Genomic DNA, 18470 nt, shown 5'->3' with positions numbered 1-18470 from the left:
ATAAAAACGGTTGACCCTAAAGGCCATCGCTGCAACTTCCCGCTAATTTCATATTTATGCTCTTAAAATTGCACTTACTATGATTTTGAGCTCTTCGAAACAGTTTAATAAATCACTATTTCTAAAATTGTAAAACCGCAATAACTTTTGAATAAATAAACTGATATTTACGCGGTTGGTGGCATTCTACGCAGTTTTTCAGACATCATGAGGGATCTTTAAGTTTCAATCGATTGATGTAGGAATTTCGATGTTATTCCGAAAAAACATTTTTTTCGGTTTTTTTTCAACGGTTATTTTTCAACAACTCACGAACGAATCAACCGATTTTGACCGGGCTAGTGGCAATCGACGTGGTTTTTTGATGTTAAGAGCTTATTTCTTTTTGAAATTTATCAGAAAAGCCATTTAAAAATGATTCCAAAAAAACCACATTCTAAAAAATTTTTTTTTGTATATTTTTTCAGATTTCTCAAAATCTACTGGTTCGAATCGATCCGAATTGTATTCGAAATCTAAGTTTGGTCAAGCCCTTTCGAATGGCACCAACCGCGATGAAATCGGTCAAGCCGTTCAAAAGTTATGAGAGGTTTACATACGGCCACACACACTCACACACATACACACACACACACACACACACACACACACACACACACACACACACACACACACTTACACACACACACACACACACATACATATAGACATACGGACATCACCACGGAAACATTCAAGGAGGCTTCCTAGGACCTTAAAATGCAACATTCGTTGAAAACTCGATTTTCGAAAAACGGGGTAAAACCAATAACTTCCCGATTTTTGAAAGCTTTCAATTTTCTCAGCGGGAAGTTTAAAATTTTTTCAAATGTGGTTTTTTTAGATAACTTTTGAACGGCTCCACTGATCGATTCCAAAAACTAATCAGCTCTAGACAATAAAAATCCACGTCGATCGCCACCGAGCTAGTCGAAATCAATTAATTCGTTCGAGAGATATCGTGAACGAAAGAAAACCGAAAAAAGTGTTTTTCTGAAATTACTCCGAAATTTTTGGTTCGATCAATTAAAACCTGAAAATTTTTTATGAGGCTGATAAAACTGCGTCGAATATGCCAACCGTGTTAAAATCAGTTGATCCATTCAAAAGTTATTGCGGTTTGAAAATTCCAAAAGTAGTGTTCTATGAAACTTCTATCAGACTTTTGAGCTCGAAGAGCTTAAATACATAGAAATACTATCTCTTTGAGCTCAGCAAGCTCAAAATATCACATAAATTATATTTTGAGCCCAAAAATCTCAAAAACGTCATAAGTAAAATTTTAAGTGCCCAGGTATGGAATTAGCGGGAAGTTGCAGGGATAGCCTTTACGGTGAACCGTTTCACTAATTTTTTTTCAATAAATATTATACAATAATTCGCTTGTATATTTAGCTAACTTGAAACATAAAAACAGTACCCGTTAGTATCGAATATAGCCACTTGTGGAGCTGACGGTGAATCAGTTTTTCCCTACCACGGCTTCGCACTGAGCAAATAAAAACATTTAATGGAAATTGCAGAGCAATTTATGGTTTATTAGTTACACAAATCAGAAAAAAAATATTTAAAAAACGGTTGACCCTAAAGGCCACCCCTGAAACTTCCCGCTAATTTCTATGACCAAGGTCTTACCTTTTGCATTCGAGTATTTTTATTTAATTTTATTAATTACTTAAAAATTAATAGAAATAATTATTATGATTATTATGATGATTATTTATCAATTATTGTATTATTTTCATTATTATATTATTTTATTATTTATGTTACCGAAAGTTTAATTAAATTAGAAATTTAAAAGTGTGAGGAATTATTTTGAAGCTGAGCGAGTTTAGCGAGCAAAAGAAATTAATTGTAAAAGAAATTTAACGACCCGGGAAATTATTCTAAGTCCCGAGCAAGATTTAGTATGGGAAAGCGACGAATGGATGGAGAATGAAAGAAATGACGATTATTATTTCAAAGAAGTGTGTTTGGGAAATAAAAACTTAGAAAATTTTCGACGATTAATGAGCTTGCGCGAGCCTCGATTGAGGGCGAAGATTTCTCATTTGTAGTGATGATTCAAAAATATGTTGAGTTCCGTTTTGAAAATAAATTTGACAAGCAATTCTTTCTCGGGAGAATTACTAGGTTGAATACTCTTCACCAAGTAAATCTAGAGGATGATACTCTACCTGGAGTCTGAACAAGGCCCAGGTAAGTATCGGAGACTGACCGGATGAAAGTGCGACTACCCGTGCCTAAGCCTTCAGCTGTGGTACGGTAGGTGATCATAAGTCGTGTAGGTGGGAGCGAGGAGGATACTCTCTACTTGCTCTCAGGGTAGAGTTTAGGGTCCTCAGGGTTGACGCCAAGTCGCCCTGGGGGGGGGGAGGTGTTATTGGGAAATTAGTTTTTGCTTTATAGACCGCGTTTTTGAGTTTGATCCGCAAATACTGTCGTGTATGTTTGGATAGAATGTTCTATCGTATTAGTGTATATTGTTTATATTTGTTTAGATTGTTTATTGATTTTGAACCACGTTATTAACTTTGAACCGCGAATATGTGTGAAAAAAGTTTCTAATGTATTGTTTATATTGTTTAATTTGTTCATATTGTTTAATTTGTTTATATTGTTTATATCTTTTATTAACATGCTCAGGCCAATAAAGAGGTTTTCTTTTTCTTTGATTTATTTAAAATGAAGTGTTTTGTTTATATTTTGTTGTTTTTAATGTGATCCCCGTTTATGACCTTGGACTCCGGCGAGCAAATTTCGAGCCAGGGATTAATTAGATATATTATTAGAAAACTTGGACGTTACATTTCATACTTATGCGCTCAAAATTGCACTTACTACGCTTTTGAGCTCTTCGAGTTCAAAAATATAATTTTTGTATCATTTTGATCTGTTGTCATTCCGAGCTCAAAAATCTGATAGAAGTTTAATAAAACATTATTTTTTGAATTTTCAAACCACAATAAGTTTTGAATGAATAAACCGATTTTCACGCGGCTCGCAACATTCAACGCAGTTTTTTAAGACTCATGAAGAATTTTAAGTTTCAATTGATCAGACTAGGAATTTCGGAGTAATTACGAAAAATTACTTTTTTGGTTTTTTTTCGACAATGATAACTCACGAACGAATGAACTGATTTTGATCGGGCTGGTGGTGATCGACGTGGTTTTTTGTTAAGAACCGATTAGTTTTTGGAATAGATCGGTACAGCCGTTTACAAGTTATTCCAAAAAGCAGAAGGAAAAAAGTGGGTCATCGTAATGATTTTCAATTCAGGCGGAAAGACAGATCTGCTGACAGAATTAGATGAATGAATGAAGGAGGGTGGGGAAGGTGAGATTATAAATAGAGAAAACTGGAATGCGAGAATAGAATGAGAAACCAGTGTAGCTGAGCTCAATGATGGAGAAGAGAGGTGATCACAAGACACAATAGTAAATAGCAAAGAGAGAGCAATGGTAGAGCTGATGTATAAAAAAAGATAGATTATCTCAAATGGAAACAAAGAAAAGAAGGAGGAAGATGGACCTCTAATGGGAAAGGGTCTAGACAACTTTTAAACAGGTGTAATGATTGATTCCCAGATATATTAAGCTCTTAAACTCGGAACACTACGTCGATTGTTGTAAGCTGCTTCGAAATCGGTTAATACGTTGAAAAGAAACTGTTAACGGAATAATTTTGAAAAAAGTATTTTTTTCAAACAACTTCAAATTATCTTCTTGAATGATTTTTAATATAACAAAATATCCATGAGTACTCATAAACTGCATCGAACGCCGCCAATATCTTCGAAATCGGTCAATTCATTCGCGAGGTATTTAATTTTTTTTATTTATAATAAAGTGTTTCCTGAACATAACTCCAGAATTTTACGTCAAATTGTTTAGTAGGTAATAAATAATCTTGGGCTTGAAGAACGGCGTTGAATGCTGGAAGTCCCTTTAAAAACTATTGATTCATTCGAAAGATATCGCAATTAAAACACATATTTTCAAAAACGTATGCTGTCAACAACTACTAGATTTTTGAGCTCAAAAAAGTATAATAGTTCCGTTTATGATCTCGAAGAACTCAAAATTTAAGTACAGATAATTTCTCGAGCGTTTTAAGCGGATACACAGTGGGAAGTTCTATGGATGATCTGCAGGGTCCACCATCTTCCAGATTTTTTTTATTCGATTACCAGACTGACTGTAAGTACTTTAAACGCTGCTTAAAAAAATTAAACTAGATAATTTACTTTTGACACATAAAACCATCAATAATGATTTTTAAAACATTAACAATTTTAGTGTTGAACAGCCACAATTCCAGTTCCACTTAACTTTAAATTTTTTTAAAGATTGAGAAAAAATATAGTTTTCTAACCTTTTTCACAGTATTGACCTTCGAAATTTCCAGTGCGGCAGTCACAAATAGGACCTGCATCCGTGGAAATGCAGATTCCACCATGTTGACAAGGAGATTGGCTTTCACACACATCGGTTGAATTTCGCAAATTGATGTGCAAGATACTCTAGAAAGTATAATGGAATTACACACATATATTTGAAAGTCCAATTATCAAAAAATTATCAATTCCTGGAAAAAAAAGTTTAGATCTGCTCTGATCAAATCAGATCAAATTCATCAGATCTGAGCAGATTTGCATTTTGGCCAGATCTATCAAGATCAAATTTGATGTGATTAGATCAAATCTAGTCTGTTCAGATCTGGTTCGATTGAAACAGAATCAATTTATAAAAAAGTTTACAAAATAAAAATAATAGTAAAATCTATTTTATTTCGACTTGCAAATTAGAAATTATGTATTTTATATCAATTTCCGTGATTTAAAGTCGAATTATCGTTCAAAAATAATTTGCGATGTTGGGGATTTGAACCTGGGTTCTCCTGCATATCAGTCCCAGAGCGTACCAATCAGCTACTAGAAGTATCTGAGTGAGTAACTCGTCAGATAATAGTGCAGGCGCTGTATTATCTTTTCGTAAAATTTTGAGGTCGGTGTACAAAATATGATTACTTCATGTATTTTGACCCGCTGAAACCGAATATCGCAGTCGTTTTTGCGAAATCCCGGGCCATCTATTGTTTATAGCCATTTGTTTAAACAATTATTTGAGAAATAATTTTTTTTTTGAGATCAGATTTTTTTTTTTTCAATATTTTAGGCAATTTTAAGATGAAAATTACTCTTATAAAATTTGCCGTAAGTTAATAGTTTCTGAGTTATAAATTTTTGCAAATTGAAAATTCTTGATCTTCAACAATTTTGATGATCAATTACGAATAAATAAATTACTTATCACCGGGTTTCATGCACGTGATTGTAAAGAAGAATACTCAAAGTTTCTATTGAAACAATAACACCTGGTTATAATTTGTATTAAATAAAAAAACGTGATCAAAGTTAGTGCATTTGTAAGAGCTATTTATTAGAATATAAAGTATAAAAAGTCGTACCTAAGTAGATCTGCTCTGATCAGAGAAGATCTAATTAGATCTATTTATATCACCTTTATGATGACATATATTTATCAAGCTTGATCTGATTTGATCTAACTTGATTTGATCATATCTAAACTTTTTTTTCCGCGTAATAATCAGATTAAATTAGATCCGCATAGATCAAGTCAGATCTATTTATATATAATTTTCAATTTAATTTTAATCAAACTTGATCTGAATTGGTCTAATTTGATCTGATCGGATCTAGTTTGGTCAGAACAGATCTATTCATATCTAGTTTTTAATTTCATTTTGATCAAACTTGATCTGGATTGATCTAATTTGATCAGAGTGGATCTAGTTTGATCAGAACAGATCTATTCATATCTACGTTTCAATTTCATTTTGATCAAACTTGATCTGGTTTGATCTAAGCAGATCAAATTAGATCTGTCCATATCTACTTAGATCTAAATTTAGATCAAATCTGATCTGCTCAGATCAAATTTGATCAGAGCAGATCTAAACCTTTTTTCCCGGGTTGGCATAAAAAAAATTTAAACTATGTAAATTTAGTCAAAAACTTAAATTTAAAAATTTTTTTTTGTGCGTACGATAATTTTTCAGAAGACCCGATAATTTTACGGCACTGTGTCGTTCAGACAAGCAAAAGTTTCTGGGAAAACTGCCATTCACGCATATATTTTTTTTTCAACAATTTAAATAAAAATCGCGAATCGCTCCTCTCATCTTTCCATCGCGTGAAAAACTCTGCGCCGCAAAAACATTTATCTTAAATACGAAAGAACTGTAGATGGTTAAAAGAAAAAAAGCGTACTATCTATCTAAAAAGTTTCATTTTATCGTATATGTGAATGGTAGTATAATTTTAAACAGCAACAGCTTCTTTCAAGGCTGTACTTTCAAGCTTGAAACATTTTAGCAGAGAATGTTCAGGATATTGATAACCAGATTTGGAAGCTTTAATGCAATTGGGACTGCAGAAGAAATCTCGGGAAGTGTTAGTTTTCCAGCAACCAAATCTGAAACTCCAGATATAACTAACTCAGATGTGATTCTGGGTGCAATTGATTTCGCAGGAATAGCGGAGTGATTGTCTGGGCGTACTTATTCGCTTAAATCGGATATCGTTCGTGTAAAATGCTGAAAGAGCGGAAAAGCGGTGATTAGGTTTGGGTCTGGATATCTCAATTAAAACGCGTAAATTATTATCAAAATTAACACTAAGAATTTATTTACAAAAAATACACTTAATATTTAATATATTCAATAGCGGATTGCTTCAATAAAAGCGGATTTAAAAAATACAGCGTGGTTAGCGAAAGCGAAGCCGGTTGACACGTGGTTGAACACTCTGCCGGCACTGAAACAAGCGGTGAAAATAATGCTCAAATAACACAATTTATCTGTAACAAACTAAAACGAATTATTAGCGGTTAATTTAAGCAATTTAAATTATAAAAATAGCGAAATGCGGTTAATTAACAATAAGCGAAAGCAAAGCGGAATTAATGGCGTTGCAACTAAAAGCGTTGCAACTAATGGCGTTGCAACTAAAAGCGTGGAAGCGAAAGATAATAATAATAGTTCATCTTCTTCCTCGTTGACTTGGGGAAGAAGGCTATTGCGCGTGTCTAGCGGGAGCGACCAGCCAATAAAGCGGTCGATCCATGGCGTGATCGAGAGGCTGATTTTCCATTGGCGGTTCGATTTTGCGGGAACTAGCGGTGGACAGGTGCGTCTCTTGAATTTGGGAGTCCCCCAGGAGCGAGTAAATCGCTACTGGGCCTTGTTCACCGAATATTCTCCCCCGGGTTGGCGGCTGCGTCGACAAGATCATCTTCTTCATGCGTTAGCGGCAGGATACAGAGCTTTGTAATTGGACGTACCAGCTCTGTGTTAACTGTCTTAACAGTTACCACGCGGATTTGTCCATCTTCACCTCGATGTACAGCAATTACTTTGGCTAATGGCCACTTGGTTGGTGGGAGATCCTCATTGGTGATCAGTAAAACTGAACCTACCTTGATCTGGTTGCATCGATGATGCCACTTTGAAATGGCCTGGTAGCGGTGGATGCAGTCCTGGTAGTAGCGTCTCCAGAAATGTTGAACCATTTGCTGGACTTGTTCCCAGTGCGAGAGCCGAGCAGGTTGTAAATCTGTCAGCGATGGCTCTGGGATAGCGGTCAGTGACTGTCGGATTAAGAAGTGACCTGGAGTCAGTACAGCCAGGTCAGCAGGATCTTCATTCAGCGGTGTGAGCGGTCTGGAATTCAATATGGCTTCAATTTGAGCCAGTAGCGTTGAATATTGCTCAAGCGTCAACAGCGAGTTTCCGATTGTTCTTCGAAGGTGAAATTTGATAGATTTCACAGCGGCTTCCCATTTTCCTCCAAAATGTGGAGCTCCAGGCGGATTGAATTTCCAGTTCGTGCCATCTGGAGCGATCAAGGTTGATAATTCTCGTAATGTGCGGGATCCTGCAGCGAATAGTCGTTTCAGCTCTTTATCTGCTCCTACAAAATTAGTTCCACAGTCTGAATATAGCGTGTGGCAGATACCTCGGCGACTAGTGAAGCGGCGATAAGCGGCGATGAAAGCGGCAGCGGTGTAGTCAGTTACTAGCTCTAGATGTACAGCTGAACTGAACATGCATACAAAGATTGCAATCCAGCCTTTGTATATTTTTGCTCCACGTCCTTGAAACGTTTTCAGCGTGATAGGTCCAGCCTAGTCGAGTCCTGTATGCAAGAAGGCTCGAGTTGGCTGTACTCGTGCGGCAGGTAGTTGACCCATCAACTGTTGAGCGCGTTCTCCACGGTGTTTCGTGCAGATAACGCAGCGTAAAATAAATGATCTGACTGGAACACGGCCTCCAATGATCCAGACACTCTTGCGTAAATCAGCAAGCGTAAGCCGAGTACCTCCGTGAAGCGTTTTGCGGTGCGAATCATCAATCACAATTGATGTAAGCGGGGATTGTCGCGGTAGAATTGCTGGATGCCTCTCTTCTGGGTCCAGCAATGCATTTTTCAAGCGGCTACCGACTCTCAGGACCCCCTGATGGTCGATGAACGGAGTCAGCTTAGTGATGCTGTTATTTTTAGGCAGACCATCACCATCTTGTAGCGTGTGAATCTCTCTAGCGAAGTATTGTTCTTGAGTGAACTTAATCAAGGTCAATTTAGCGTACTCCAGGTCTGATGGAGTAAGCGGGTAGGCCAGTGAAGATTGTGGAACTCTTTTAAAGCGGTCGATGGCACGATGCCAGATGCTGAGTTTCCGTAGCAGTGGAAACAGCTGCGTGTAATGCGACAGTAATTGTTGGAGTAGGCAATTTTCTGCTTTCCAAGTTACTAGTGTCAGACCTTGGCGTTCTTCTCGATGCGTTGCGTTGTAGAAAAATGATATAAATAAAATCTTTTAATAATGAAAATGTTTCTACTATATCTTATAAAGTTTCCTTTCATAAACCCAAAAAAAAATTTAACATAAGTACATTACTTATGTTAAAAGTACTAACTTACATTAGTATAGTATAGTAGTGTACAGACGTGTTTTTACACTGCTCTTGGTTGTTTATATATTTCACAAACTGGCTGTGTGTTTGCTTTCAGAAGAGTATAACATCTATTGGAATTTAATTTGCTCTTTATTTTGATATCTAATTTTGTGTAGTTCTACGACGGACATTTGGTTATTTTTTAAGTGATTTGGTGCCGAGTCTAAAGTAACCTCAAATTTGTGTCTCGACTATTATTATTACTGTCTCATTCTTATACATCTGATCAAATTTGTAGCAACTAGTGACATCTGTTAGTGACAAAGAGTACTGAGTATAAGATTTCTTTATTTACCGACACCAATTACTTTATATACTTTATACACATAAAATGTCGAATGATACACAAACCTCGCAAGCCACACTGCAAATCTCGACTGTTTGTAAAAGTTGTGAAGCTACCATCACTGGTAGGTCAACTTCATGTCCGCAATGTGGTACAAAGTATCACCCGAGTTGTGCCCTCCGACTTGAACGGCCATAAACGGAGGCTTCAGTGGCTGTTTTTTCAGGAGACCTGCATCTCCTGCTCCATTTTCTATGGAAGCCATTAAGGGGGTATTCTAGTCTAGAGGTCTGAATTTCGAGCGTTTTTTGGCAATTAATATAAAAGAAGCAGTTAATGTTTTTACTATAAAATTTTTTATCATTTGCTTATTGATATTTCAAGAATACAAAAAAATACAATTAAAAAAAAAAAATAAATTTTCAAAAAGAAATAAGTCCTTGAAGTTGAGAAAAAAAAAGCCGTGTCCTCGTGAAAAGGATTTCTCCCTTTGTATCCATCTGAAAAAAAAACAATGCTAAATTATTGATCAGTACAAATGTCATTGTCGCACAAACCAACAAAACCTGAAAAAAAAATTTTTTTCACAAAATGGCGGCTGTTTAAAAATACAAGTCGATTTTTTTACTCATTTTTCAACTTCCTCCAATTTTTTAAAAATATTACAAATTTGAAATTTTCAATTTTTATTGGTTAGTGCGAAAGCGAGATAATCGAAGAATATTCATGCTGAATTTCTAGTAAATCGGCTGATTAGATCCTGAGATATCTGCATCACCGTATCGAAAAAAGTAGTTTCGAGGAAAACGCGTTTAAAGTTTAACGTTCAGTTTCAGGCAGCGTAACTGATAAAATAGTACGTATAACTTACATTCTCTTAATCAGCCATCCCAGCTTCATACATTGGGCCTTCCTCTACTTCCTATTGACTGTTTTCAGCATTTCTCTCTGTATAACGAGCAATTCTTTCCTCTTTTGAAGCATCTGAAGCTCGAACTTCAGACCGTTCAATCCTTACTGCGTTGCGCCTAACAGCAAACCCATGGGATTCCAGACCTATTTTTATTCCCATTAGACTCATTATTTGTAAAATAGGATACAAGCCTTCATTGAAAATGCAAACTGCTAAACAATTAGCAATCTCAATTGTCTGGGACCCGGCATGGATATGTTTGGGTGCAAATGTCCATATTAAAGAGTTAAGTGACTCGTTATTTTGAGTTTCGCTGCCCAAGCAACGTTCTGATAAAGAATCATCTGATAAGCATTCGTAAATAGGTTTCATAACTTTTAAAACCTTATCAGTTAGAGGTGGATTTTCATGGTGAAAGTCATCCTCAGTTCCTTCGGCCGCTGCTTTCTGCCACTTGCACCAGCTGTCTGGTCCAGGAGGGCAATTCATGTGCTGAGGCTTTTTATCAGTTGAAATTTTATGCAAGTACGTGGCCCATATTTCTCGTTTCATATCTTCAACGGATTCAGGATGACGACGGATAGCTAATCCGTAGTACGCAGACAACTGAGTGATTACTTTATCAGTCAATTTACCAGCACCGACACTAAAACGGCTGTAACTTTGAAAATAATTTGAATTTTGAAAAATCCTTTCAGGGAGATATTTTTGAATATCTAAACTATTGAATGATGAAAAAAAAATTTTTTCATTTTCTTCAAAATTCTAGACTAGAATACGCCCTTAAGGAACTTATCATTGAGGAGATTAAATTAGATCTGACAGACATTGTAGTATCCACTATTAAGGAGACTCTCGCTGATTCAATTAAACAAACAATGCAAACTCAAATTTCGATGTTCATGTCTACTCTGGAAGGTTCAGCTAACAATAAACTCAACATAATTGAAGAAATTTGAACAGCAATCTGAAGGCAATTTGTGCATCAGTTGAATCTAGCAACACAGCAGTCAATGAGCGTCTTGGTGCAGTTGAAACTAGCATTTCAAGTCTCCAATCAGTCATCCAAGTTAGCTAAAGATCTCCAAGATCTCCAAGATATGAAGCAGAAGCTAGCAGCTATTTCGTCCTTGGAACATCTTGTGCAGAACGAGGACACTATTATTAATGAAATAGAAGAGCGTGAGAAGCGCAAAAGAAATGTTGTCTACGGGCTTGAGGAGGATCAAGCTCAAGGTGAGAATTTTGACCTTAGGAGGATTGTGGCTGGCCTTCGGCCCCTAAAACTAGATTTAATTAATATCGTTAAATGATGGAGAATAGGTAAATTCTCCGAGTCCTTGGCTAAGCCCCGCCCACTCAAAATCATAACTTCTTTATCCTCTGATGCTGATGCTCTTCTACAGATATTCCAGTCATGCAAAAAGAACAAGACACTGCCTCAGAAACTCATGGGATTGCAACTGCAACACGATTGGACGGTTCTGCAGCGTCATCAAAAGTTCGCGAGCCTGAAGAAGAAACTAGCTCGTTGGAAGTCTCAAGGGGAGGAGAACATTCGCATCATTACCAGAAACGGAGTCTCCAAAATTATCATTCTACCAACCAAATCTTAGAAATTTACTAAGAACACCAGAGGCATCAACACCAAACTTGATAACATTTATGATTCAAGAATACTATCTGATGCTGATGTCATTGCACTTACTGAAACCTGGTTAACCTCTGATAAGCTCTCCTCGGAAATCTTTGACTTAAATACATGGTGTGTATATAGAGCTGATAGACTGTCAAATACTAGATCGAAGGGTGGAGGCATCCTTTTAGCTATTAAAAAGAATATGGTTGTGTCACATTAGACTTCACCTATTTGAGCAGTTCCTGGACAACCTCTCCGAGTTCCTCTCCGACCATCATCGTCAGCTACTATTATAGGTGATATCAAAGTGCCTAGTTTTCACAATTGTGTCTCAGTTTATTACATTTATGTTACCAGTTTCTTATATTTATGTTACTGCAATATATATATATATATATATATATATATATATATATATATATATATATATATATATATATATATATATTAGACTGGGCCAAAAAAATTAACTATTTTTTTTTTGTATATCGAAAATATTATTTGGGATGACAAAAAAAAAATGTTGTGAGAATTTGAGCCCTTAATATTTATATTAAGAGGTCTATCATCGCAACTTTTAATTTTTTTCCGGAACGGGTTTTGTCTCATAACTCCTAAACCATCGAGGTAAATGAAATAAACTTAGATGTTTTTTGAAGCAAATTTAATTGTCTACAAAAAAAGACTGATTGAAATTTTTCGTCAGATGAACCGTTTTCTTATAAACACGCCTTGAAAATTGATAAGATTTCAGAATTTTATTGTTTAACTTTGGAATTTTGTAATTCACTTAAAAATTAGTATCCGGAAAAAATTCAATAGAGATTCTTGAAGGGAATTTAATTTCCTACAAAAATGTCTCTTAACATTTTTAGCTAAATTCACTCCTTTTGAAAGTTATTCAAAGTTAAAGTTGATGTCAAAATAAAATTCTGGTTTTCGCTGTAAATTTAATTTTTTTGAGCCCATTGAAAATTTTGATCTTTTTATAGATAATAATTTTTATTTTATCAACAGAATTATGAAAAATTTGAAAAAATCATAATATATTTTTATTTATTGGCATTGAAAAGCTATTTTCTGCAGAAAATTGCATTTTCACTGTGTTTTGATAGTTTAAAATATAACAATCATGTTGTTTTCTCATTGAAAATTATTTACTTTTATTTAATACAAATTTATCTACGAGAATCCGCTTTGATTAACAACCTCCCCTTACTCCCCTTGTTTCATTTTTCGACATCAATCCACAGTACTACATCTCATGAGATTACTCTCTCATTTTCTCAATAATTGCGTCGCTTAATACAAAGCCAACCGATTGAACATAACCTCAAAACAATATTATTAATTATTAGTATCGTATTATATAGCGCCACGATGTTTTTATTCATCTATCACCATTTCTAAAAAAAAAAGACCCCTAGTTCGACCTTCACTTTCGGTATTTCTTACATTCCATTGTTCTACAAATAGAGAGGTTATGTTTTTTAGATAACTGTAGCATCTTTCTTCATTGTTAATTGTGGATCGAGCGTCGCTTTTAATCTCAGTATTCGTGTTGTGAGTTGTGTGTCTAATTTCTAGTGTTGTTACAATTTTTATTACAACCTGACTCTCTTTATTTGTTGTGATTTTTGATTACGTAAATATAATTGAATAATATCAAAGAACTGTATCAATATGACAACCGAAAAAATTAATTTGATTGGTGTTCCAATAGCTAAAATTAATGGTCGTAAACTTCCCACTATAAAAGAAGTTTTATTATTATTTTTTTATCATCACAAAGTTCTTCATCTAAAAGTCAATGAAAGTGCAAAAAAAACTGCAAATATAGTTCAAGATTGTTGGAAAAATTTACAAATTTTAACCTCCGGGCTTCGAAATACGATTAACAAAATACTTGAGTTTTTCAAAAAATGGCAATTATTGCAGTGCAATAAGAAAAGAATAAAATCACAAGCTCAAAAACAAAAAGAAGTGAGTTTTGAACAAAAAATTCAACAGTTATTTAATATCGCTGGAAAAAACGGTCTAAGAAGTTTGAATGGAGAGATCAACAACTTTTCGGCTCAGAAACTATTGAATCAACCAGAAATTTCTGATAACTCCAGTTCACCAGAAACTTCGAGAAAATATGTTGAAATTATGGAAACCGATGAGATAGGTAGATATTTGGTATTTACAATAATACTTGATTTAATAAAATTAATAACTGAAAAAATAATTGCAATTTATTCTGTTCCCGTAACCGTATACAGAAAAAAAAAATTCTTGACTAGAAGGTAAATTATTCTTGGCAGAATTATCTTGGCTCAAGAAAATATTAAGGAAGATTAAAAATTTCTTTAATTAGTCTAGTCAACAAGTTCAAAAACGTGAAAAATAGAGATAAAGGTCCTAAAAATATGAGCGATGGCTCATTCGATTCGGAATCACCTCTAGAAAAATGTTTTTGAAGGATTTTGGTGCAGGTAAAAAATTGCAATTGTTATTAACAAAATAAGATGGAAAAAAAACGATATTTCGTTTTTTGTTAATAACTCGAAAAATATCAATATTTAAGCAATTTTGAAAAAAGCCCGTTAAAGAGGAGAAAATTTCCAAGAAAAAAGTCCGTACTCCCGGAACTCTATCTCCATTATTTATAATTTTAATTTGACGTTGAAAATAGGGCTCCGCGCGGCTGTTACGGCATGCGCGCGCTGCCGCTAAAGAGAGCTCAGCAATAAAAATAATTTTTTTATAACATAAAATGTGATTTTAAAAATTTGTAAATATTCTAGTATCTTCTTAACACTTGAAAGAATCGAGCCGCGAAGAAAAAAAAAGTTTAATCACCATTTTTGAAAAAGTTATCTAATTGTTAACTAACAAATTTTTTCCCAATCTCCGTTGGCATAAACAATGGGATAAAAGGTATAAATAATTGGCCTATAAATTTTAAACTTCGTGGAGCCCTTTTGATATATATACTTTATAAGATCCTGCGATAAATTTTCATTAAAGTTTATTAATTTGTTAATTATGATTTTTTATAACTATTGAAAAATTAAAATCTAAAAAGTTGATAAAAATTTTTTTTTCAACTAATATTTAGCTATGCCTGTTTTCACATTAAGCAATGGCAGTAATTAATATAGGTTATGAATTTTTACGTAATTTGTTTATAAAATTGTTTTAAACAAATAGAGAAATTCAATATTTTTGAAAAATTTTTTTGCTATTTGGTTGTCCACAAAAATTATGATTTTTAAAAAAATTTTTCTTAATTTTAATTTTTAATTGTTTAAAAACGATTTTTCATATTTCGATTGTTTAAACAATTAGTTAAGAAAAAATTTTGCTTTTAAAAATCATAATTTACACTTTTAAATAGTTTGGCAAAAAATTTTTTTATTAATTATTTAATTGTTTATTAGTTTAACAATTTGTTATAAACAAATATTGACCAACGTTATATTTTTTTCTGAAGCAGAAAAATTATAAAACAGCCATATATAAAAAAGTTCCAAAAAAAATTTTCTTTTATTTATTATAATTAATTTTAATATCATACGGTACGGTAATTATCGCCACTACTTGATTTGTCAATTAAAAAATTGATATATCTTTTAAACTATCAGAGATACGATAAAGGACATTCAAGTCTTTTTTATAGAGAATGAATTTTTCTTTACGAAATAAAATTTCTCCAGAGGTAAAGTTTACTGAAGATATGCCAATTCCGCGAAATAAAGACTTCTTCCTTTCAAATCTAAAAAATAAGTCGAGATTTGTTGAGTATCTAATTAATTATTTACAACAAAAGATAGCTTCACTGTTTCCCAAGCAATTGAAGATGCGGATGTATTGATAGTACATACAGCAATAGAACTAACACAGAAGTTCGATAAAAAAGTTATCGTGGTAGGCACAGATGTGGATTTGGCTGCAATGATTATCGATTTAGCACCTAGTGACAAATATATAGCTATGTGGAAGCCAAAGATTTTAAAAACACCAGATGTAATTTACGAAGCTGATAAAAACGCTAAATTTAAGAATTTGTTACTATTTAGCCATGCTTTCACCGGGTGTGATACAGTAAGTTCCATCTTTAGAAAAGGTAAACACAGCTTACTGGAATGCATCCAGAAAGACCCAATTTTGAAACAGGAAGTAGAAAAAGTTTTATAACTCTCAATCGTCAGTCAGCGAGATAAAAGAAGCTGGAGAGCGAGTTATGCTGAAGTATTTGCAGCTAAAGAAGATACGATTAACCAGTGCAGAATCGAACGCTTCTCAACTGGTGTCACAAACTCTACCGCAGTAAATTTGGCAACTTTACCACCAACAGCTTCTGCTACACATCAACATTCTTTAAGAGCTTATTATCAAGTGCAGACATGGCTTGGTAATTTAAAAATCCTGAAGACTGGGGATGGCAGAAAACAGAAACTCTCTTTCTACCGATTAGAACCACAGAACCTTTGGCACCAATAGATTTACTGAAACTGGTACACTGCAGCTGCTCAACTTCAAATTGCAGCAAAAATTGTAGTTGCAAAAAGCTGGGATGAAGTGTACTAGAGCATGTAAAGAATGTAAAGGGGAGAGCTGTTCAAATGCTACTGACCTGGTTCAACTTACTGAAAACGCCAACGAAGATGAAGAAGATGATGATGATGATTTTGATTATATTTCGGAAAAAGAGTTAGAAAAGCGAAATACAAAACGATTAGCTTACGAGAAATTCAAACGATCGATCTATGGATTAGATGATACTGATTCAGAAGAAGAAGAAGAAGAAGAAGAAGGAGAAAAGGAAGAAGAAGATCAAATAGAAGAGGATAATGCAGTTGAAGAAACGGTGGGTCTCTCGGACTTCTAACGTTGATGAGCCAAGTACTTCACGAATTTCTCCTTTGAAAAAAAATGAAAACGTCAAATATAAAATAAAAACCGTAAAAACTATTTGCAATACTGTAAAGGATAAAAATAAAGATAATAAATGTAATCGAACAAATTTTATTATTATTCAACCACCTTAATTCATTATTATAAAAATCTTATATACTTTAACCGAAAAAAGTTATTTTTAAATAGATTAATAAAATAGTATAAAATAAAAACAAGAAATTTGGGATGAAAATTACAATAAATAAGTAGAATCTCGATGAAAAGTCTATTAAACTGTTTAGGAAATCACGGGAACAATTTTAAATAATATACACAAAAAGAATTTTGATTTTTACATAATAAAATAGAATACATTTATGTTCAACGGAGCTCCAGTCAAATGAACACCAAACACAGTAAGTATATTGTTTAAACAATTAGCAATAAAAGTATGATTAACAATTAATATGTTAGAAAATTAATCCCTTAACAAAATTGTTTGAAGGTTTTTGCTGTATCTGCATAATTTAACAAGTTAAAGATCACAAAAGATACGAAAAGTCAAAAAATACAGAATTTTTATAAACAAATGCATGTAATAGCTAATAAACAATAGATACGAACTTGATCTTAGATCCATCTGAAAGAAAAATTCATTCTCTATAAAAAGACTTGAATGTCCTTTATCGTATCTCTGATAGTTTAAAAGATATATCAATTTTTAATTGACAAATCAAGTAGTGGCGATAATTACCGTACCGTATGATATTAAAATTAATTATAATAAATAAAAGAAAATTTTTTTTGGAACTTTTTTATATATGGTTGCTTTTTTATAATTTTTCTGCTTCAGAAAAAAAATATAACGTTGGTCAATATTTGTTTATAACAAATTGTTAAACTAATAAACAATTAAATAATTAATAAAAAAATTTTTTTTTTTGCCAAACTATTTAAAAGTGTAAATTATGATTTTTAAAAGCAAAATTTTTCTTAACTAATTGTTTAAACAATCGAAATATGAAAAATCGTTTTAAACAATTAAAAATTAAAATTAAGAAAAATTTTTTTTTAAAAATCATAATTTTTGTGGACAACCAAATAGCAAAAAATTTTTCAAAAATATTGAATTTCTCTATTTGTTTAAAACAATTTTATAAACAAATTACGTAAAAATTCATAACCTATATTAATTACTGCCATTGCTTAATGTGAAAACAGGCATAGCTAAATATTAGTTGAAAAAAATTTTTATCAACTTTTTTAGATTTTTAATTTTTCAATAGTTATAAAAATCATAATTAACAAATTAATAAACTTTAATGAAAATTTATCGCAGGATCTTATAAAGTATATATATCAAAAGGGCTCCACGAAGTTTAAAATTTATAGGCCAATTATTTATACCTTTTATCCCATTGTTTATGCCAACGGAGATTGGGAAAAAATTTGTTAGTTAACAATTAGATAACTTTTTCAAAAATGGTGATTAAACTTTTTTTTCTTCGCGGCTCGATTCTTTCAAGTGTTAAGAAGATACTAGAATTTTTCAAATTTTTAAAATCACATTTTATGTTATAAAAATTATTTTTATTGCTGAGCTCTCTTTAGCGGCAGCGCGCGCATGCCGTAACAGCCGCGCGGAGCCCTATTTTCAACGTCAA

At 33.3% G+C, this 18470-nt stretch overlaps 1 protein-coding gene across 1 annotated transcript in view; it reads right to left on the bottom strand.

The window, feature by feature from the left end:
- The window catches only part of LOC123263793 (neurexin-3-like), a 763584-nt gene that overhangs the window by 729294 nt on the left and 15820 nt on the right, over positions 1–18470 (bottom strand). The window contains exon 2 of the mRNA XM_044726803.1: positions 4420–4567. Coding sequence (XP_044582738.1) covers positions 4420–4567 — 148 coding nt within the window. The remainder of the gene's footprint in view (positions 1–4419; positions 4568–18470) is intronic.

This window comes from Cotesia glomerata, linkage group LG1 (assembly GCF_020080835.1).
Source record: "Cotesia glomerata isolate CgM1 linkage group LG1, MPM_Cglom_v2.3, whole genome shotgun sequence".
Lineage (NCBI taxonomy): Eukaryota > Metazoa > Arthropoda > Insecta > Hymenoptera > Braconidae > Cotesia > Cotesia glomerata.
The sequence above is the reverse complement of the archived record's forward strand: the minus strand, read 5'-3'. Positions and strand labels throughout refer to the sequence as shown.